Below are 23,342 nucleotides of genomic sequence, written 5' to 3'. Positions count from 1 at the left end.
AATCGATAGCAGCTGGTCACTCGGTTAGCGGTGCGTAGGTGGTGGACGCGTTAACTTTTGCGCTCTGGCAGTGACAGCAAGTGCAATTTAATTTTACTTGCCCGTGCGATCTGTTTGTTTGACGTTACGCCATGGACCGGTTGGTAATTAAATAGATGATTAAATCTCTCTAAACAGAAATACAAGATTTCAGTATTATATACTCTTTTAGCGATAATATTACGCAAAGAATATGTTATTTAATTACGCATGGGTGCGAAAGACATATATGAAATTAATGAAATTTTTAGAAAAAGTCATAAACTTAATAAATTAATATAATTAAGATAAAACAAATAAGAGCAACGCGTCGTTATTAAAGCGAGAGATATGAAATAATAAATTCATATATTTCCAAGCACACGAATTTTTCCAATTTACTCAACTGCGCGCCGATTTCTTGTCGGACTTTAAAGCACAGTTTTTATTGGAACACTAAAATTCCCTACCCCTCTTCGATTAATTGATTGTAATAAGCATCTAAAATACTGTAGAGAATTTATTGCGAAAAATATTACCTCAGCCAGAGTTCGAACATGGAACCTCCCCGCTTCCATGTAATACGCAATTCGACCACTGAGGCATGTAGTAATATTTGTATTAAAACACAGTTTTCGTTGGAGCATTAAAATCCTCTATCCCTCACCGATTAATTGATGCTAATAAACATCTAAAATACTGTAAAGAATTTATTGTGTTTTAATAACAGGGTGTTACTCTTATTTGCCTTATCTTAATTATATTGATTGAATATCTTGAGAGCGTTTTTCTAATTATTGTTTAATAAATTACTATGTTATGTAAGCTTATAATTCGTCGTTTTACTCTATACTTGATATATCAGTTTATTATTTTAAATGAGCTATTGCCGAAATGTATTTTACTGTTCTTAATTAACGTCTTTCAAGGTAACGGCATCACAGATTGCGTTAAGAAAACGATATCGTGAAATTGAAGAGGCATATAGGAGCACCTGTAAGGCAAAATTAGGGCGTCGCCGTTTAAAGCGACATCATTTGTAACTTGATTATAAGTGCGAAATCAAGGAAGCATTCAGGCGGTAAATCGAATTACTCCAGATAAGCACGATCCTGATGGTTTTCAATCGTACACCTCCTGTCACGACTCCAGAAAGAAACGCTTAACGCTCTCGCTGGCATTGCTGACATGAGATCTTGGGTAATCTGATCGTGATCTAGAAAGGAACTTTAGAAACGAAAACAACTGTTCTTTCACAATTATTGAGTAAACGAAGGTTATTCCCTATAGAAATCGAATATAAAAAAAATGCTGAACTCGAATATTGTTTGAATTTTATACACGTTTTTCTTTTACTTTATTATTCCTTTCTACAGTTACGAAAATTATTTTAATCGAGAGAAGGACATCTGATAAACTCCGTTTTTTTTCCTATAATGGTTAGGAAATTTATGAGATCACCGATTTTATGAGAAAGAACAATTGTCTAAGTACATAAAAACTTGCACAGTGTTGCGCAATGTTAATGAATATTTATTTATAACACAGGCTATGTTGATTGCGTTAGTCATTAGTGAACACACAATTGCAGGCCGCCTGAGTCGAAAATAATTATCTGCGCAATCTTTTCAAGAATATTTATGTATTAACTTAATTATACATGTTTGTAATCTTCCAGTTGTTGTTGTTATTGTTACATTTTACAAATATAATGATATATATTTCGCCAAATATTCGAATGTTGCGGTAAAAATAATGCTATTAAAATATTATTTAAAATAATGTCTCATTATTTCTATAAATTTGATTGAAAATCTATCTCTGCTACTAAAATGTCATCTTAAATGCTACAAGTTTACACTTGAAAAAGTAATCAGATTTTTTCTTGAATTATCTCATTCTTCCCGATTATCTTATTTTTATATATACACTTATATGAATATTGAACTGCAACTAAATAGACGAAATAACGTCATGCATAACGTATGTATGAGAACTACTGGCATGCTCGTAATAATTTTCCAATGATTGAAGATTTTATCATAGTACAGGATCGGACGGTAAATCCCCCCGAGCGGAAAATGTTAATTCGCCTGGTATGCAGAGTCTATAATAATCTTGAAACGGCTCGACATAAGAACGCGAGGAGAGCAGGAACCGGTGCGTGTGCACGAAGAAAGTCATTTCCTTTTACCCGAGGGCAGAAAAGAGGGATGAATAAGTCGCGCTTAGAGTAGTCGACTGACTCTCCGAGGACTCTCCGCTCGGTCGGATTTCCCTCTTTAACTTGCCGCGCTACAGCCGCCACCACCTCCTTTGCTCTTTCTTCTCTTTTCTTTTATTACCGTGCTCCTTACGCGTCGAGAGAAGTCGAACGGATACGAATACTTTTCTCAGATACACTGTGCCGTCGTCATGGCTACCCGTCAGATCGGCTCCGGAGTAATCGCCGGGACTTTCCGGGAATGTGTCGCGAGTCAGATTGGGCCACTCTCGCACACGTCAGAGATTCAACTCGACTGCGGAGTTGTATCTCTGACGTCAAGAGCCGGTCTCGGCGTTAAGAAAAGTATAATCTATCGCAGATAGCGCGGAGAAAGGCGTTCCTCTCCGAGCAATCAGTTTCCTGAAAAGTAATTTGGTTTTTACGTGCTAACGTCTCAGTGAGATCCTGCTTTAGTGAAGAGTACTATATCATATTATGTAAATAAAAATGAAGCGAACGAGTGTTCTTTTGACGGCATAGGCAAAGAATTGTTTTAAAAGTCTTATTTAATTTGGATTGTGTGTTATCATGTATTGCCTCTATTTTACTACACATTACTTTATTATGATTTTATCAGAAAATTCCACTTAGAGAGAGTCTTGAAAAATATGTTATAAAATCCATTTTGCAAACACGAGGAATGACGTCAGGCATCTCATAATTTACTCAAAGCAAAATTTTTATTTTTTATTTAAAAAGAAGAATGTTCTTAGAATTTTAATCTTTTATGGAAAATTATAGCTTTTACTTTCCAATGGTGATCTCCTTTAACTGTATGACGTCATCCTTTAACTGTAATCCGCATTTACGTAGCGAAATTGTCAACCGCATAAGGAGCAGACAAAAGAGAGGGTAGATTGAAGAGACGGCAATTTCCTGGTGCTCTTTACCTAGTTGAGTGCCAGCTCCGAAGTTATTCAACCGTACCGTGTGTCTCTGTGGAGGTGACGAGCTTCAACAGTGAATCCTCAGCCATTGTCAGAATCGTAATACGGCTACTTTGTCACTTACTTATGATTTTGCACCTTACATTTTCCATCTATAATGTTTTGTTAGAGAAAATAAGAAGCGATTTACTACGGGTACGATTAGAAGAAATTCTTTAATTCTCACAAGTTTACCTTTTGAATCACGTAACAAGTACTTTGATGTAACCCGGAGAACTCTATGTGGCCGGTTAATGGAAAACTCTTGTCCGCGTCTCCTTTCTTTTCAGACTCTCGATTGATTTATTTCCGTCTAATCCTCTTCATTCTTCATTTGAAGTGGTAACCGCTAATTTCTTTCAGTTAAATATTATCCGCTTATGTACTTTAAGGAGATTAAAAGTTCACTAATTGAAGATAATACAAAAGAATCTAAGCGAAAATTAGAAATTCTAGAGAAAAGGCAACTTTTTTCTAAAAATGTTTTATTTATTTGGAAAAAGTTCAAAAATTTTACTTTTTTTATAATTTTTGTATTGCAACTGCTTTCATAAATAGCATTTGTTTTCATTAAAAGTATCACAGTAATTAATAATATTTAATGGTAATTCTAATTGAAATACATATGTAATATTTAAAATTTAAGTAATTTAAAAATGTAATTATAAAACGCAATAAAAAATTGTAGTAAAGCTTTATTTTTATGTTATAAAATGAAACAATATAAGAGAGAAATATATAGAGCATTGTATTAATATTATATTAATATGGTTAGATAAATATAAGTTTATTTCACGATGATAGACGATAGTTTCGTATCGTCAGATATATATCATCACAGATATTTGTGTAACGATGTTTCTATCTGTTATTATTCTATGGTCTAACACTTTAATGAAAAAAAGCGGTCGTTTTTCTTAGCAATAGCCACCACTTTCGTCTGATAGCTGGATTTATTCTTTCCAAAACAATGGGACTCGTATTTCGCTTTCATACATAATGCATTGCATTTAGCGATAGCTTCGCCGTAGCTGCTAAGAAAACGAATGGTGTTGAATAATAAGGTCGACTTCTTGTATACTGGAATTCCGAGTTAAGAGCATTGATATCGTTGAAAGGAGAGAATGTGTAAAAAATGATAATTAGATTATTTAATAATCATAATTGATAGCATCAGAGATTTAAGGGGTTAGTACAGTGTAATTCAGGATAATTTTCAGGAATTAATTTCTAACAAAATATTTATGAAACACCAGTAATTTTTTTTTATTATCTTCTATACACATTGAAGAACGTGTCAAAATTTTGTTGTCTAAATAAATATAAAACTCGTCGAGTTAAGCCGCTTCGCGCATCCCTATGACTTTCGGATGGTGTACATGATTTCGCGAAAACCAGTCGTCTGAAACAAAAATAAAAAATATGCTCATTATCTACATTGTATTGGCTTTCGGCTGACGGAGCATTTTATTTTTTTTCATTTTTGGCGACGAGAAAAAAATTCCTGAATTTTTTACTGCATGCAGGAATTTTTTTCTCGTCGCCAAAAATGAAAAAAAATAAAATGCTCCGTCAGCCGAAAGCCAATACAATGTAGATAATGAGCATATTTTTTATTTTTGTTTCAGACGACTGGTTTTCGCGAAATCATGTACACCATCCGAAAGTCATAGGGATGCGCGAAGCGGCTTAACTCGACGAGTTTTATATTTATTTAGGCAACAAAATTTTGACACGTTCTTCAATGTGTATAGAAGATAATAAAAAAAAATTACTGGTGTTTCATAAATATTTTGTTAGAAATTAATTCCTGAAAATTATCCTGAATTACACTGTACTAACCCCTTAACGGCGAATGCGAGTCAGGCGCGGAACGAAGGAACACATCGCAGTCAAAATGACATCATTTTGACGTCATAGTTACATCACGGCAGAAAAAGTCAACATGATGATTTTTGGTTACAAAATTTGACTGCTTATTGACGTCAAGAAAAAGTTTTACTGTATAGTAGTATGCATGGGGATTCAGTATAGTAAATTTTTTTTACCGTGGTATTAGAAGAGGATATTAAAAGCAGATCACATATATTCATTCAGTGAAATACATATGAAACAAATTTATTAAATACATATGTTAAATATACATGCATTATATAACATATATATATATATATATATATATATATATATATATATATATATATATATGTATATTTGTATATCACATGCGCGCAATATATATTAATATATACTTACAAAACTACATACATACTTATTTTTTCTTTTTTGCACATTGTTTTTTGCATCATATTGTCATAAAAGAATATTAAAGACTATATAGTATTAAAGACTGGAAAATTGAAACTAAAATTATATATTATATGCGAAGAAAAAAGTCGTCTATGTCTCAAATAACAAAAAGCGTAAAAGAATGATTTTGAAAAGTAAACAGTTAATACAAACAAAAGCGATACGCCTTTATTGCACATAGACTATTAATTAAGGTAAAAGTAAAAAAAAGTCAGCATTTTCTGCACCAAATGTACAAAGGACAAACTAAAAAAGGCACTAATCTTATTTTTATATAGTATAACGTTCAAAAATAATAAAAATTGTTTGCATTTATACCACACGCTGAGCACTGGTGCTAAACCAACGTTTCACGTAATCTTCAGGCTTCTTTAAGTCGACTGTTTTACCAAATTTCTGCAGAATAGCAGCTGTAAGGAAACATATATATCACTATTCAACAAACTTGTCTCTTTTGAAATACAACGATAAAGTGTTATTCAAGGAGGTACACCACAGCTGAAGATATTAAAATATCTGTTTTATTTTATTATTAAAAACACAGCTTTTCACTTGTATTAACAATATAGAAAAGTGGTGACCATCCTCTACTTAATTTTTATAATATTTTATAATATTTATCATAAAGAAATTGATCCAAATTGATGCAGAAAAAAATGATAACAATTTTTAATTAATTTAAAGAAAAATTAAATTACAGAATCCATTTTAATAATTAATTTAAAAGATTATAAAGAATAATTAGTTAATGTAGAATAAACAGTTACAAATAATTTAGTCAACACATTTTCAACAAGTAAATTATTCACCTTGTATAGCCTCATACGTTTTACTCTTGTTGAAAGCTATTTTGGTTTTCTGAGTACCTCCCCAACTAATAGATCTGAATAAGGAATTCGTGATCACTTTCGGGAGTACAGACTGCAGAGCAGCAACTTCTGAATCTTTGTTTTTCATTTTTGCCGCAAAGACATCTACCTGTAGGTATAATTATAATTTTATAAATGAAATAACATTATAAATATTATTTTAATCTTATTGATACAGTAACAGGGCGCAAACGGAAAAACATAATTTTGGGGAACTAAAAATCAAGCAGACTGCTAAAATATATTTACCACGTATGTAAATGCATCGTCATCTGCGAGAATTTCTTCCAGTTTTTCCCACTCCTCTTCTGTACGTAGAGAAAATGCTGGGATTCCGTGTGGTCGCTTCAATTTTATTTCTTCTGGAAAAAGTTTTTTTATGATACGGTCTAACTTAAGTTCCAAGTTGTCGAGCTTGATGCGTTCTTCTTCTTGAATTTTGACAATATTGTCAAGAACGTCCCTATCTGTGCTTTCTGGAAATAATAGAAAATGTAGTTTATTTAATCGATTTCATTCTCATCTTAAATTGACATGGAAATGAAAAAAAGTACTTACTGTCATCATTTCCTTTTCTCTTCTTGCGGGAGAAGTCGCCAGAGCCTTATAAAAAATATATCGTGTATAGTTAAAAACAAATTAAATAGTTAGGAAAAAAAATAAAACATTATTCTCACCTCTCAAGAACGATTTTACGGTATTTCTCTTTACTGAGTTATCCCTATTAGCAAGGTCTTGCTGTGCAGACCTGTGTTTCGTCAAGTTCTGCATATCATTGCTATCACTAAGTTCATTATTGCTTTGGAAAACTTCACTTTGGTCCCTTTCACCTCCCAGCTCATGCAGTGAAGAAGAAATTTTAGACTCTGTTGACGTTTGTGTTGCGGGCAGCATCTCTGAATCAGAAGTCATATCTAAAAAAAATTGAGAAAGTGTAATTATAGATTGTATTGTCTAACTCGCAAGAATTCCAAAGCTGGCTGAAATACTATCACATTTTCTCTTTGAACTCATTACACATTATGGATGAATAATGGAAATAAGCAAAATGTATTGAATAGTGTAAATGACCAGCTCTGCAAGTGTTCGTAACAGCGAATGAAAAGGAAATGTTCACCTAGCATGGGGACAAAGTAATCCAGGAAGCATCACAGAAATACTCTCGTGAAAAGAAGGAAAAACTCACCGTTAGTATTCAATGGGGATTGACACAAGTTTTTGGAGGCATGAAGATCTGCATTGGAAAAATCAGTAGCATTTGCATTTTCTGTATCTGCAGGGCTCTTTCCACAATTACGAAGAATATCTGTAGCAATATAAGCCAATTATAAGGCATTAACATTACTCATATAAATATAATATGATAAAAATGAGGGGGCATATTCACATGAGTCATGTCAGTCAAAGATTTAATTTGTTACCTTCCGATTGTGATTTTTCAAGAGACACTTTTTTATTTACTGCTTTGATAAGTTTCTTTGCGGTCAAGACTTTTCTTTTTGTATTCGAATTAATTCCGTTGCCCTTCGATGCTTTTATTGGATGAGAAACTTGGGCTTTCAATGCAGCGAGCTGCTCTCTGATATTTACTGCAGGAGCTGGTACACTATTTACTTGAGAGACATTCTGGCACTTTTCACAAGCTTTTCTTGACGTGTGCCCTTTAATGCATTTTATAAATGCTCTTGCGGGAGCATCCAAAACAAAATTTCGTACTTGAACACGATACGTAGTGCCTTGAAACATAATTCCATTTATCATTAAATTGGAAAGTTCGTCAACAAATTGCCGCAGGAAAGGTTCTAGTGGAGGTTTACCCTCCCCATAGTAAACTGCTATTATGAATGGCTCCTTCTCATCCACGAGGCAACCCAAGATTGGCCAGAATGCATCACGGGAACTAGGATATAATTCCAGACCGTCAATGTTAATATCAAACTGGATACTCTCTCTATTAGATAAGTATTTTTCTGACAGCCGAGGTACAACACTGCAACCAATTCCTTTATACCAGAATTTGCCGTTTCCCATATTCACAAGATTTGTACTCCTAGGAGTTTTCAGTAAAGTTCGGTAGGTCCTTGGTAGAGTAGGGAAAACAATTTGCAATACTCGGAGAAGTGCATCAATTTTTTTGCAGGAGACTCCTCTTATGGCCCATTTCTTCAATTCGCAAAGAATATAAGCATTTCTCTCTTCATTATCATCGCGTAAAGCACACAGATCTTCAATGTCAACTACTTCGAGAGCATCAATAGGCTCGGAGGAATTTGATACATGCTCAGCGTCACTGCCACAAGAGCTGCTCTCCTGTGTCTCGGTAATGCTAGATTCTTTGTCACTCTCCGGCTGATTTATTATATTTTCCAGCTCATCATTATATCTATCACAGCCAAATTCTCCATCGTGTTCATTTTCGCTCTCAACTGTACTGCTGCTCGAGAGAGGCGAGGAGGAATGTACGACACTCCCAATATGCTGCTGCAGATTCACAACACGCAGACGATTTGCTGCCCTCGTGTCAGCCTTACGGCTGATTTTTCTTTTACGATTCTACATAAAATACAAAGAAGAAAAAGTATACAGAGAAGATGCTTTCACATGATAATAACTTCAAAACTTCAGTTATTAAAAATCTGTAAAAATTTTTCAATGTGCATTTGCCACTTATTATAGTTAAGCTTCTTTAAAATTAAGGCTTCACTATACAGCTGATCAAAAATTGATACATCAATTTGAATATATTAATGACTTCACACATAAAATGCATCAAATTTTGAAATTTTAAAGCGTATCGTCTCTAGATATTTGTGCATTGTAATTTAGAATCGTGTTTGACAATTTAACTGTTATAATTTTCGTTTTATTTAATTAATTTATGTCTGTCATATCACATATATATTACATTATTTTAATATCTTTTTAATATCTCTAAGCGTCTCTAACATATATAAAAGATGTTATATAATAACTGCATTCCAAACATAATAAATTAAATAATAAAAGTAAAGTTTAAGATTTTGTAGTAATAATGTACGAATATTAAAATAGGATGTACCTACCCAGAATGATCAAAAATTGTTTTCATACAACGTTTATGTATTTAGACATTAATGCAATAAATTGTATAGTAATTGCCATAACACAGTCTACACTTGCAAAAATATCAATAATCTTTAAAAAATTGTGTACAGAACATATAATATATGTCTCAATAATTAATTAAAATTGTCTTAACATAATAATTTGACGAATTAAAATCATGAATAAACATAAAAAAATTTTGATTTTATTATATCTCGACACACAATTTTAATAATTAAATTATTATGTTTAAACGTAATATAAAAGAATTCAATAAATTAAACTAATGTTGCAATTATGTCAACACACGAATATACTAATAAATTATATAATAATAAACCAAAATGTTCTATAATATGATATTATAATTAGGTAAATAAAACTCACATGTAGACAAAGTAAGAATTCAATAAATAAACTGATGCGAGAAATTATGTTAGAACGTACTAATAATAACTTATATATAATAATTAATTAAAGTATGCTTTAAAATAATAATTAATTGATAAATTAAAATTATGTCTACACAAAAATAATACCAAACTTCTAGGGCTTACAATTAGATGCAATAAAAAAATAAGAAATTACATGTAGGAAACATATGTAGGAAACATATATATATATATATATATATATATATATATGTATAAAGGCTCAGGTATATTAAAAGGATAACGGTATTCTCGGGTATTCTATTATAACAAACATGGTCAATCTCGAGCTCTGGAATCACGACGCTTCCCCTTTAATTTCTATCCACGAAGAGTGGAGGAAAGAGGCTTCTTTGTTGAATGAAGTTGAGCAGGCATAGTTGTGGCTTTGCAGTCGGGAGCTGGAGGTTGACCATGCCTGGTCTATAAGATCATGAAATGCATGAATCATCCTTTAAAGAAGCCTTATGCAAAACTTTGAATTTAACCTTAATTATTACTTGAATATAGAATCCCTTACAGAAATTTAATACTGTAAGTGATTATTTGGCTAGTGATTAATTACTTATTTCGAGTATTAAAAGTACTGTTTTTAATTGTTTTAATACTCAAAATAAATAATTAAGTACTAGCCAAATAATCACTTACAGTATTAAATTTCTATAAGAGAACACGAACAAAAGTTAAATAGAATACAAGAAAAAGTCGTATATACACAGCTTTACTTACTGGTTTTTCTGTATCCATCTCGATATTTTCGATGAAATATATATTATAATGCTCTCACAAAGGCCGTTTAGACGTATGTTGGATGGCGAGAATCGAGAATGGGCGGGAAGCGATACCGTTGCAAATAGGTTAGTATTTATCGCGTGACGCGTGCACATGATGACAAGAGCGACGCGATGGCAAATCTGCTAATCTTTCGTAACAAAACGTAGCGAAAGATGATTGGCTGCCGTATATAGCAAACGTATGAATACGCGGCAAATTCAAATGTGCTAATCTCATTTTAGAGATTTCGAGTTGCGATAGAGTTTTCCGATTGTATTGTTTAAAAAGTAATTCTATTGCGAAATTAATTACCACAATACGATGCTCAATAAACAGAATTTTTACAGACTGAAAAATATATAATATATGCTTATACGTATACTAAAAGTATAAATTAAAATATGATAATGAGAATTGGCTATTTATAATTGTAAATAAAATTAGCATTAAAGTAAAATATATTAGGGGACACACATTTATGAATAATATAATTATGAGAACTTTTTACTATATACTTCCAGAAAATTTTCAAGCATGGCATGTGGATTTTGAGAAATCATTTTTTCGTCATTGCAGCATATGCACAGACCAGAACATTATATTATATATAGGTATATATATATATATATATATATATATATATATATATATATATATATATATCGTGCATGTGAAAGTCACAATAAAGTCAAAATGATGGTAAAATGATGGTAAAACATTTTGATATAATTTTGACTTTATTATGACCGTCAATTTTTCGTCATACAGAAAATGCGTGACCATTTTGAATCAAAATACAGTCATTTTGACTATTTGTTGACTTTGGCGTGTTCCTTGGGGTGGTGCGCAAATAAAACGAAAACGTGTATTTAAAAGTGACGAACGTTTCAGCTCTTCTTTCGAGACATCTTCAGCGTTTATTAAGAAAAGAAGATTTATTATATTCCTGCAGAACTCGAGGTAGGAAGCTCCTTTCTTGGGGAGATGTCGTGACAAGCGAGCTGGTACGCACGGTTATAGTGGACATTTCCACTGTGAAAAGAAATATATATTTAGTCAATCGTTAAAAGAAACAGAAAGAGAAAGAAAAGAGAGCTCACTTTAAGGTCTGCAGCAGTCAAAGAAGTACAATAATAAAAAGTCGCAGTAGTCAAAAGATGAATTCGAAGAGTTGCACATTTCAGAAATTAGAGATACTACAAGTATAAAATAAAGTCTCGCGCATATGTCGGTTGGAAACAAAGTGAGACGGCGCGGCGGGTCGAAGATTCGTAGGTCAGAACAAGGATTGATAGTTATAAACAAAATAAGTAACACGGCCGGGGACGGGCGAAAACAAAGTTATAAATTATTTATGATGGACAAGTATATATGCATGGTGTAAACAGTCGGTGTCTGATTGTAAGTTTAAACTATGACTTTGTTGCCTTATGTATAAAACTTCGGAAATAAGTCGTTTATGATAATATCTTTATCACAATAAAGTTTATGATCCAAAATTTTAACGTTATCTTAATCGAAATCGTGGTCATTCTGGGTTCTGTGGTCGGTAATCACAGAGTAGGCAGAATAACTGTTTCTGTGCTGGATATGACTGCGATGTTCGGATATTCTAGTTTTTAATAGTCTGCCAGTCTGCCCCACGTATGATGCGTCGCAATCTCGGCAAGAGATCTTATAGACAACGTTACTCATTGCGGAAACCGGGAGAGCATTCTTCCCAGATAGCACAAGGACGTTCATTGTATGTTCAGTGGACATCCGCTTTTGGACATTCCGACGTCCATATAAAGTCCAAATAAGGTCCGTCGGACGTTCTATGTCCCATGGACGTCCATTTGTCACAACTTTGTACGTCCGCAGAATGTCCAAAACATACATACCCAATTTTGGACCTATAATGGATTGCTTTTGGACCTATTTTGGACATCTTTTTTAATTGTAAATTGGTAACCCTCTCACCGATTCTCACAAAATTCAAAACAACCTTCTTTTAATAATACTCTATGTAAAATTACATGTACATCTTATACACTTTTTAAGCAAACATCGGTAATCTTTTCACCGATCCTCGCCAAATTCACTAACAATCTTCCTTTAAAAAATGATACTTTATCCATCAAATAACTTAGGGTAGATTGAGGCGATTAATCGGATTAATATAAGTTTTAAGACAATTTTCGTTAGTGTTTTATTTTAAATGAGTTATTTTATCGTGCTAATTAGACATTCGATTTGCCTCGGTCTACCCTATACATTTTTTAGGCAGAAATCGGTAACCCTTTCACTAATCTTCGCCAAATTCAAAACAACCTCCTTTTAATGATACCTTATATATAAGATTACATGTATGACATGTACACTTTTTAGGCAAAAATTGGTAACCCTTTCACCGATCATTGCCAAATACAACACCAATCTATCTTTAATGATACTCTATCTATAAAAAAAAGCGTGCAAGTAGAAACTTGCACATTGCTTCCTCATCAATTTTAAATGTGCAAGTAAAAACTTGCACATTGCTTTCTCGTAGTTTTTAAATGTGCAAGTAGAAACTTGTACATTGCTTCCTCATATAAGTGTGCAAGTGGAAACTTGCACATTGCTTCCTTATAGTTTTTAAGTGTGCAAGTAGAAACCTGTACATTGCTTCCTCTATGAAGAAGCCAAATTAATAAATATCTACTAATGTGCATGGATAAAACGATTTATTTTGTGCAATATAAATTTAATAATTATTGCAATATAAATTTAAATGTTTCAAAAAAGGCTATTAAAGCTATTATATATATAGATACAGTAAATTATAATTTTGAAAAAAAAAATTTAACAAATAGGTATTTTGGTTAACTGTAGAAACGTAAAAAATACGTTTCTTAAGGGGATCCTAAAGCCGTCTGTAATACCGGCTTTTTTTCTTAGCGCTAAATCTTTTAATTGACTTTATAGAAATGCAAAATTCTTGTCTAGAATTAAAGTACGCATCAAAATCTAGGTCATGGTGGTCAAATTTATATCGAAAACGAAAAAAAATTAATATTTTTGTTAATTTTTGGTATACGTGACGACAATATTTGCTTTGTACAAAAATTCCACGATAAATATCCACAAAATTAGACCGGCATGACCTAGGGACAACATTTAAGAACAATATCGTGCAATTAGATCTAAGATTGAAAACCTAGAAAAAAAGATTACTTTATATAACTTTTATATGTGCAAAAGCACATTCCGGTTGACAGGATAAGCAATATTGCGTGTGGCAAAAGATGGCGCAGTAATCGAACAAAGACAGATGTCTCTCGTTAGACAAGGACAGATATAGATATATGACAAGAAAACAGAATTAGAAATGTTGACATTATCGACGTCGAGGAAGTTCAGCCTTCACTTTAGGATCCCCTTAAATCATTATACAATAAATTGTTTTTTTATAACACACATTTTGTGTGATGTATAATATATAAACATTTATATATAATAACATGTGCATAAATAACAGTATAACAAGTATCACGCATTCAACTTATAGGCGATGTTTTCATATTATATTCACGTTGAGCGCTTAATGGAATATAGTTATAACGAAATATATAAATAATTCAGTTACATATTTGTAACAAGTAGAATATTTATATACATGTTTGTTGTGCTTAATAAAATATAAACGTGAATATATATGTTTAATCGTTCGAAATTTAAGATCATTCTCCGGAAAATCGATTTTCTCTAGATTTTCTTGAAACTGTGAATATACGTTAATTTAGGTGTGCTTTATGCGATAGTATAAATTTCAATACCTCTTGCGGTATTAAAAATCGAGATACTAAGTTTCAAAGTTTCAACTTTTAACATGTAATTCCTATTCCAAGCTATTGTAAAAGAGACATTATAATGAATTGTGAAAAAAGTTTTCTCTAAATGTTTTTGAAAAATTAGTATATGATGCTCCATAAAAATAAAAATAATATGCAATTGAGTGTCAATACCCTTGCGGTACTCGTTTTCGAGAAATACTTGTGCAAAGTACGTGATTTGATGAATTTTTCTCTCGGTTCAGAGTGACAGAAGAGAAGAGGCGTCAGTTACTTGGCAACACCGCATGAGTTCTCACGCGTGAAGTTAACTTCTTATTTTTTAGATGTTATTATATAATATTATATGCATATAATATTTTGTATATAAACATCTTTTTAAGCACGAATACAAGTTGAGCACGACTGAAGCCGGAGAATGTCCTTAAAAATGTTTGTAAAAATTATTATTTTTTATTGCACAACTGTCGGAAACCGCCTATTAATTATCCGTCGCTTTAGCCTATTCGGTCCTCAAAAGCCGCTGGGTGTGAGAAAATATTTGAAACTAGGATTGGTTGCAAATGGCAGGCGCCAACAATCTGCAACCGCGAGCTATCTGAGCGCGCCATCACTTCGAAACCGATTGCTCCTCAAGTATCTCGTTGGCTCTCAGCTTGATCTCCTTCCAGGAATACTGTATATCCTTGCTCTCGCTGAATCTAGAGCAGACAACGAGTCGCAGGAAGTACGTGTCCTTTATCTTCGACGGAACGAGATGGATATTTCCCGCACCGTTAATCCTCTTTAGCAGGGCTTCATTGAGTTCGTTGGATCCCTGTAAATTATTATAGAATTATTATGGAATTCTGCTATTTACTCTGCTTACGCTTTTATAAAAATGATGTACATGATATTTTTTAATTATCAAGGAATTAATAATTATTTCTAAAAATATATAGTCTTTTATTAATTTAAAATTTAATATAAAAAGTATAAATATCTTTTTTAAATAATAAGATATAGACAAGCGACAACAATAAACTTTACATCTCTTTTTTAGATATGGATGCGATATTGAACACGATTGAGAGAAAGATTCAGGGAAAGATTAAGGGCAGAAAAGAGATAGGACGAAAGAAAATGTCCTGGCTCCGCAATATAAGGCAATGGACTGGATTGCACACTGTAGAAGATCTGATTCACGTATCAAGGAACCGGGAAGAGATGAAAAGTGTGGTCGCAAACATCCATTAATGCATATGCATAGGAAGAAGAAAGATATTGAACACATACATATATTTGTTAAAAAAGGCTTATTTGTAAATATATTTGTGAGAGTAATTGACTTACCTTTAATCGGAAGCAAATCAATCCCATGAGAACTTCGCCCACGATTTCGAAGCGAGGATCGGAAAGAACTAGTGCCTCGAATTCGTGTGCTTGAGCGACGTGTGATCTGATAAACTTTTGAAGGTTCTCGACCCCATAGAGCCTCAATACGAACCAAAGTTTCAGAGATCGAAATCTACGTCCAAGTGGAATCTGCCAATGCTGTAACGAAGTACACTCAATTACACAGATTAACGGCAGTATTTATTAATTGTTTTTCAAATTGATTTTATTAATTAGATAATGTAAATTCGACAATATCAACGTAAGTGACTAGTAATAGATTTTTAATAGCCTATACCCTATAATCCGGCGCTGAACCCTGCATATCGTACTTGAGATACAAAGTATCGACATTGAAAGCGTTTATGATGTATGTCGGATCCTTAAGCCACATGGTAGAGCAGTCGAAGTTAACTAACATCCATTTATGAGGATTGAAATCAAATGAATCCGCCATTTCGATGCCTTTCATTAAATATCTGAATTCCGGACAGATAAAAGCGGATCCTATAATCAAATGGATTTGTTTTAGTTCTGTTTTATAAATTGCCATTTGGAGAATCCATAATTATTTTCATGTTGAAATGAGAAAATTTATTTATACCTGCATAAGCAGCGTCCACATGCAACCAAATGTCTTCACGATTCGCTACGATACCCATTTCATCGAGACGATCAAAGGCGCAACCGATAGTGGTACCCAAAGTAGCGACGGCCTACGATAAGAAGTCAGTTTATATAATCTCTGAAGTATTTGTTTCTTAATAATTAATTTTATATTAATTAAAATTAATTAATGCTAATTAAACCTAATTTCTTATTATTACGTTAAACTTTACGTTGATTATTTATAGAGAAAATTTTTTTTTTAACGCGATATAAATATTTTTCTGTGATGTTATAACAAACATATTGCAACATTTAATTTCCGAAAATTTTCTGAGACCATTATTTTATTTCATAAATATTTATATTATATTATTTCACGGTTTTACATACATAGTACATTTAATTTTTTTTCTCTACAATTCTATTTGTTTTTTTTTAACAAATGGAAGTAATGGAAAAAGTAATTCAATTAATAAAGAAATATCGGATAAGCTGAACTTACGTAAAACGGTATGAATCCTTGTTCTTTATCCTTTCTGATTGCATCGGCAAATGTGTCGCCGCGCAGCTTATGTTTTTCATCGACTTCCAATTGTCTGAACTTTACTCCACCGAAAAGTCCAGCGCGTTCAACTGAACTATGTGCTTGGCCTAAAACAAAAATACCGGCTATACCTAATTGCATTTGCCGTGCGACATGACGCGCTCTAGTCACTTGGCGATTGAGACGCGGCCTTTCAGGTTACGTAGCCAATTCGTCTTCGCATACATATTGCGACCGAAAATTCGCAATATCGATTTCACGTAACACATGTTTTTTTTATTACTACATTATATTACCTGTAATTTATGCAATGTCGATATTTAATATTTAACTAGATTTATAAGAGTAACTTGCACTTGTAGAACTAATTATAAGATACATACCATATATATATATATATATATATATATATATATATATATATATATATATATATATATATATATGAATAGGTATATAAATTTTATAAATTTTGACAAACATCTTTATTTCTTTAATATATTTCATTTTTCAACAATGTATGCACTTAAAGCTCCTATTCACTCAGCACTATTATCTCAGATTGTGACGTCAGAAGCGAGAAAATATACGATAGAAATTCTTGCTAAATACCTTAAAATGGAAATATGTTTTTCACAACACCTCCACGGAAAGTTCGACTTTCCATGCCTGTAGAGAGGGACAAAAGTGACCAATTTCACGCCAGGGAGGAAAGTTGTTACTTTCGTCCTTGTTACAGGGACGAAAGTAATCAAATTGTTACTTTCGTCCCTGTTTAGCGGGCGGAAAGTAAAGTAACGGGCAAATCTTAAAACATATATAGGAAGCTTTCCAGCAAGTGACAAGTCGACACAAGTGTCGTTTTGTCTTTGTTACTCATTGCCAAAAAAGAAAGATAAAACGACGTTTGTGTCGACTTGTGTCGCTTGCTGGCTGTATCATGACTGAAGATACATCTGAATCGACATCTAAAATACAAAATAGAGGAAATAATCCAATCTTTCAATTCCAAAATTGTAGTGTAAATATTACATTCACTAATTAGTGCTTATTCTTTGTAAAAATTATATTCTTTAATTATATTCTAAAAATTAATAGACGGCGATACGAGTCAAGCGCGGTACGTGGTGCACAAATAGAGAATTAATAGTTACAGAAGTAACGAATTAAAATGTATATACGTATATACATATATTCCAACTTAATAAACTGCGCGCCGATTATTTGTTGGACTTGAAACACAGTTATCGTTGGAACATTAATATTTTTTGCAATAATTTCTTTACAGTTTTTTAAATAATTAAATCGTGTAGATTTAATTCCGGGGAGGGAAGAGTATTAATGTTCCAACGACAGCTGTGTTTCAAGTCCGACAAATAATCGGCGCGCAGTTTATTAAGTTGGAATATATGTATATGTATATTATATACATTTTAATTCGTTACTTCTGTAACTATTAATTTCTTTACTTGCGCACCACGTACCGCGCCTGACTCGTATCGCCGTCTATTAATTTCTCGATGTGTTCATTTTCTAGAATAGCATTTTTTAAAACTATAACCACGATAACTTGAGAACGGTTTATTCGATTAACTTCATGTTTTCACAAATGTTTATCATAATTTGTCTGCATCGGTTTACGGATGTGTTAATATCACATAAAACCTGTAAACTATAGTTATATATAAACTATAAGTTATATATACACTATAAAATCAAATTTTTTTATACCAAAATATTATTAAAAGTATACTTATAATAGACACACGAGGTGTGATCAAAAAGTTCGTGCAATAAAGAGTGACCCCAAAATCAGTGGTTTTTTCGCCTATTTTTGGTCCCGTGATATTGGAACTGAATTGTGTATCAAATAATACCTTATGACAAGACATCAATCACAAAAAATTTTTAAGTTGAGGTGAGAATTGATTCCAGAGATATGGGAGGTCAAAGTAGTTAAAATTCATTAACTTGTCAGCCCGTACGTTTTAAGGGGATGCTGGAGCCGTCTGTATAACCGACAAAATTACCATTTTCTATGTTATCGACTATATCTGTCCTTGTATAAACAAAGATATAGACAAGGATAGCACGCTACATTGCACGCACACATGCGCACGATGCACATCGACATTATACTTTTATATTACGCTTCCAAATCTTGATTTGGAGGGTTTATCGATGTTTTTCTTGTTGTGCAACTCGGGGGAACTTGTTTTCGCGTTCGTACCAATAGTATATCTCTTATATGAAATACATCTTGTACGACGAGCTGACAGCTCGCCGCAACTCGAGACGCCATATTGGGATAAAAGATAAGGAAATCTGTACTTCCGTAATTTTTTCTCGTTTTCTATATAAAATCGGAGTTCCCCTGAATCATTAATGTATGTACTGCAATTCTGGAGAAGGATTTTTAATTCTGTCAAGTTAATACGACGCTACGTGCCGACAAAAAATGCCGGCAAAACAGACGGCTCCAGCATCCCCTTAAAGCACGAATTTTTCTTTCAGTCCGATAATTTAAAACTTTGTACCCGGGGGTTTTGCTAGCTGCTGACAATGAATTTAAAGTTAGATTTTTAAAATTTATAATGGCCGATTTAATATGGCGGACTATGTATTTAAAAAATGTTATAATTTCTTTTTTTTGTTAAGTAAATCGATCCATAAGTATGTGTGAAAAATCTGATTTCAAATTCATTGTCAGCAGCTAGCAAAACCCCTGGGTACGAAGTTTTAAATTATCGGACTAAAAGAAAAATTCGTGCTTTAAAGCGTACGGGCTAACGAGTTAATGAATTTTGACTACTATGACCTCCCTTATCTCTGAAATCAATTCTCAGCTCAACTTAAAAACTTTTTGTGAATGATGTCTTGTCATAAGGTATCATTTGACACACAATTCAGTTCCAATATCGCGGGACCAAAAATAGGCGATTTTTGGGGTCACTCTTTTTTTCTGCCGACGTGGCAACACTGTAGAGTTCTATATTGGTTTGGCGTCCAAGAGAAAGAGCCTTGCGAGTCATCAGTGCAAATTTGGTCACAATCGAATGCATACGTATTTTTCTGTGCCAATATTTGAGAACGCAATTTTTTGCGCGGTCGAAATGGAACAATCCAAGAAACATATCGCAGTCAAAATGACACGTCATTTTAACGTTATGTTGACCAAATTTACATCATTTTTAATATCTATCTATCTAATTGTAAGCAACAAATTGTTTCCGTTCTGATCTTACTTATATGTCTTGTAAAGTTTGGCATATCAGTGGCAGATTCCGTAACAAAATGATCGTAGTATACTTACAAGAACAGTATGCGACTAATTTGCCGACGATCTCGTTTTTCATCCAATCGGGATGTTGTTCTTTAACTTGCTTTATCTTTTTAGCCTTCGCTCCTAGTAACGCTATCAAAGTAGCTTCGCTAGCGGAGCCCTGTAGGTGAAAATTATACCTTAAGTATGCTTAATAGTGTCCTTTTTTTCAGAAATATCAGTCAGGGATAATGACTATTTTCTCTAGCTATCCAGATATCTTTTGTAAATGTAATGTTATTTGTAAAATGTCGTTTACCTGAATTACGCCACCGCCTTTCCCACCGCTGCAGGCAAGAAATTCCTTCGGCAAATCCAGCATTTTTCCCAGCCAATTTAATACGATCACTTCTAGTTCAGTACAAGCTGGACTCGAGATCTGGAATACAAGAAATTTAATATCAAAAATGACTAAAAGGATGATGTGTCTTTAGCGTTTTGATCTCAGCGTTTGATATATTTCCTTGCTTTAAATTTTTTTATTTATCAAAAAATTATAGTAACAAATTTAAAAAAAAAAAAAAACCATTAATATTTTAACTTTGATTTTTATACGTGTGTAAGTAAGGATTTTTTTAAATAAACTATACTACAGAGAATTAAGTTACATATCAATGAGCAAAGCATGAACACGCGAAGGTTATAATAATCGTAATTCATAAATAAAACATCGCATTTTCAACTGCAAGTTTTTGTACTTACCCATGAAAATCCAATACACGCAATAGCTCCGCTTAACATATCGGCTAGAATCGAGGGATACGATTGCGCAGTGGGAAAGTATGCGTGAAATTTTGGACTCTGCCAATGAGTAACCTAAACAATTTTATCTTAATTTATTTCTTATCCTACTTACACAACCAATCGAAAGTACCGATAATAAAGTACTTCAATTGCTTTTATTTTAGTATTATTATATCCGTTTCGCGATATGTATGCGAGTCAGTCATTAATATAGTTATATTATAGTCAGATTGTATAATAGTCATAGATCCTGATAGATCGGTGATTTACAATCATCTGAGGCACTTAAGGGTCGGCAGGAGACACGGTGGAGACCTCTGTCGGGTTGGCTTAGCTGCGACTCGCTGCGAGTCCGTATTTTATTTATTATAAATTTTTAAGAGCCAAAATGGAAAATCCGGCTCTGTACCGGGTTGCGGCTGATCTTACTGATTAAAACGAGCATAAGTTTAATGAGATTCGTTAATTAATTTGGCTAAAATTTGGGAAAAACCATTTGTAGCCGTGGTTTTTCCCAAACTTTAGCCAAATTAATTAACGAATCTCATTAAACTTATGCTCGTTTTAATCAGTAAGATCAGCCGCAACCCGGTACAGAGCCGAATTTTCCATTTTGGTTCTTAAATATTTATAATAAATAAAATACGGACTCGCAGCGAGTGGCAGCTAAGCCAACCCGACAGAGGTCTCTACCGTGTCCCCTGCTGACCCTTAAAAATCACTTACGCCTGGCATTATTACTCGTTCGATATCGGCCATTATATCTTGCCACTGTTCAGGGGTTTGTGGCGCTTCGGATGGCAAGAGGGGTTTCATGTATCCTGGTTCTACTGTTGGCAAGACTCTCCTAGAAATTTTTGAATTTCTGTTTACGAGATACATCCAACGCTCTTTTTACGCCATTTTTCACGCGATTCTTTTTACGCGGTTTTTCAAAAAATTGTTCTAATCTCTCATGTATATGTACAGATCTTAATTTTAAATTCTAATAATAAAACAATGAAATTTTTTCAATCGGACATATGCCCTCCCATATTATCGTGTTAAAAAAGCGAGTTACTCCTAGACTATTTTTCAACGATCGTTGTAGCTCTAATCACATTTCAGCAGCTCGTTGTTAATCATGATTCGATTATCATTTATTTTGTTTGTTCACCCTTCATGTAAACAGCTTTCCATATGTGCGCATATTTCCCCCCTTTATAAAATAAAAATTATACATATACATATATCTCCCCCTTTTATAAAATAGAAATCATGCACATGGTACTTTCATACATGCACCGAAGGGGGTGTACGTATCAAGCTAAAAGCTTCTTACAATTAGTTACTCACTATTACACACAATAACCAGCAAAAGCTTTTTTCAAATAACGTGATTTTATCTCACGCGAAACGTATTTATCGTAAAACGAGGGTTGAGTTTATATTTATATAAAAAACATAAACTAATATATATTACTATTTAATGCAGATTCATCGATTTCAAACAAACAATTTCTCGATCACGACTTGTTATCACCTACCTGTCTCTAATATTTTCCAAATAATTTGTGATGTATTCCGCCATCTCGTTGGCGTAATCCTTGAAGCTATCGGGATCCATGATTTGTCTTCTTTTACCTGTAATATCGATAATATATTGTTATGGAGATGTAACAATATCGAAAATATCCGTTCAATTGAGAGATTAGCAAAAAATTGCGATACATGTAACAAAGTACATGAGTGGGAGCCAGCGGAAGTGTTCTTCGAGCGTGTACATGTTGACTATGCGGGACCATTTATGAATCATTTCTTTTTCGTAGTTATGGATGCATATTCGAAGTGGCCTTTTGTTCGGATAGTTAAGAATATTACAGCGAAAACTACGATTAACAAATGCATAGAGATTTTCACCAACTTTGGTTATCCAAAAATAATGGTAATGGATAACGGTCGCAATTTCCGTTCCACGGAATTTTTACTACAATTTTTAAGATCGAAAGGTATTACACCGAAATTTACTGCTCCATACCATCCGTCAACAAACGGATTAGCAGAAAGGTTTGTGCAAACGGTGAAAAACTCTTTTCACAACACCTCCACGGAAAGTTCGACTTTCCATGCCTGTAGAGAGAGGCGAAAGTGACCAATTTCACGCCAGGACGGCATTAACGGGACGAAAGTGGCCACTTTCGTCCCTGTTTAGCGGGATAAAAATGATCACTTTCCGCCCTAGGGAGGAAAGTGGTTACTTTCGTCCCGCTATGCCGT

At 33.2% G+C, this 23,342-nt stretch overlaps 2 protein-coding genes across 2 annotated transcripts; both read right to left on the bottom strand.

The window, feature by feature from the left end:
- Positions 1-5,497: 5,497 nt before the first annotated feature.
- Positions 5,498-11,227, bottom strand: LOC139816390 (uncharacterized). Its single transcript, XM_071783882.1, has 8 exons — positions 10,634-11,227; positions 7,811-8,942; positions 7,576-7,695; positions 7,067-7,303; positions 6,948-6,992; positions 6,639-6,865; positions 6,330-6,498; positions 5,498-5,930 (listed from the first exon to the last, which is right to left on the bottom strand). Exons 1-8 carry the CDS (start codon positions 10,649-10,651, stop codon positions 5,833-5,835), a joined length of 2,046 nt encoding a protein of 681 aa, XP_071639983.1. The 5' UTR covers positions 10,652-11,227; the 3' UTR covers positions 5,498-5,832.
- A 2,441-nt stretch (positions 11,228-13,668) lies between these two features.
- On the bottom strand, positions 13,669-22,706 carry LOC139816281 (aromatic-L-amino-acid decarboxylase-like). Its single transcript, XM_071783688.1, has 10 exons — positions 22,613-22,706; positions 21,813-21,933; positions 21,045-21,158; positions 20,602-20,721; positions 20,334-20,463; positions 16,979-17,127; positions 16,472-16,583; positions 16,166-16,374; positions 15,826-16,026; positions 13,669-15,310 (listed from the first exon to the last, which is right to left on the bottom strand). Exons 1-10 carry the CDS (start codon positions 22,690-22,692, stop codon positions 15,104-15,106), a joined length of 1,443 nt encoding a protein of 480 aa, XP_071639789.1. The 5' UTR covers positions 22,693-22,706; the 3' UTR covers positions 13,669-15,103.
- Between the last annotated feature and the right edge of the window lie 636 nt (positions 22,707-23,342).

The sequence above is a fragment of the Temnothorax longispinosus genome, chromosome 7, assembly GCF_030848805.1.
Source record: "Temnothorax longispinosus isolate EJ_2023e chromosome 7, Tlon_JGU_v1, whole genome shotgun sequence".
Taxonomy (NCBI): Eukaryota; Metazoa; Arthropoda; class Insecta; order Hymenoptera; family Formicidae; genus Temnothorax; species Temnothorax longispinosus.
This window is presented reverse-complemented; position numbering and strand designations above follow the sequence as displayed.

Bases quoted from the DNA above. Each gene is read 5' to 3' on its own strand.
- LOC139816390 (XM_071783882.1), bottom strand. The intron at 6,866-6,947 runs GTAAGTACTTTT...TATTATTTCCAG, and splicing joins GAGAAAAGGAAATGATGACA to AAAGCACAGATAGGGACGTT. The intron at 6,499-6,638 runs GTAAATATATTT...TTATACCTACAG, and splicing joins ACGATGCATTTACATACGTG to GTAGATGTCTTTGCGGCAAA.
- LOC139816281 (XM_071783688.1), bottom strand. From the start codon at position 22,692: ATGGATCCCGATAGCTTCAAGGATTACGCCAACGAGATGGCGGAATAC. The intron at 20,722-21,044 runs GTAAGTACAAAA...CTTGTATTCCAG, and splicing joins CGTGTATTGGATTTTCATGG to ATCTCGAGTCCAGCTTGTAC. The intron at 16,584-16,978 runs GTAAGTTCAGCT...TTCTTATCGTAG, and splicing joins AAGGATTCATACCGTTTTAC to GCCGTCGCTACTTTGGGTAC.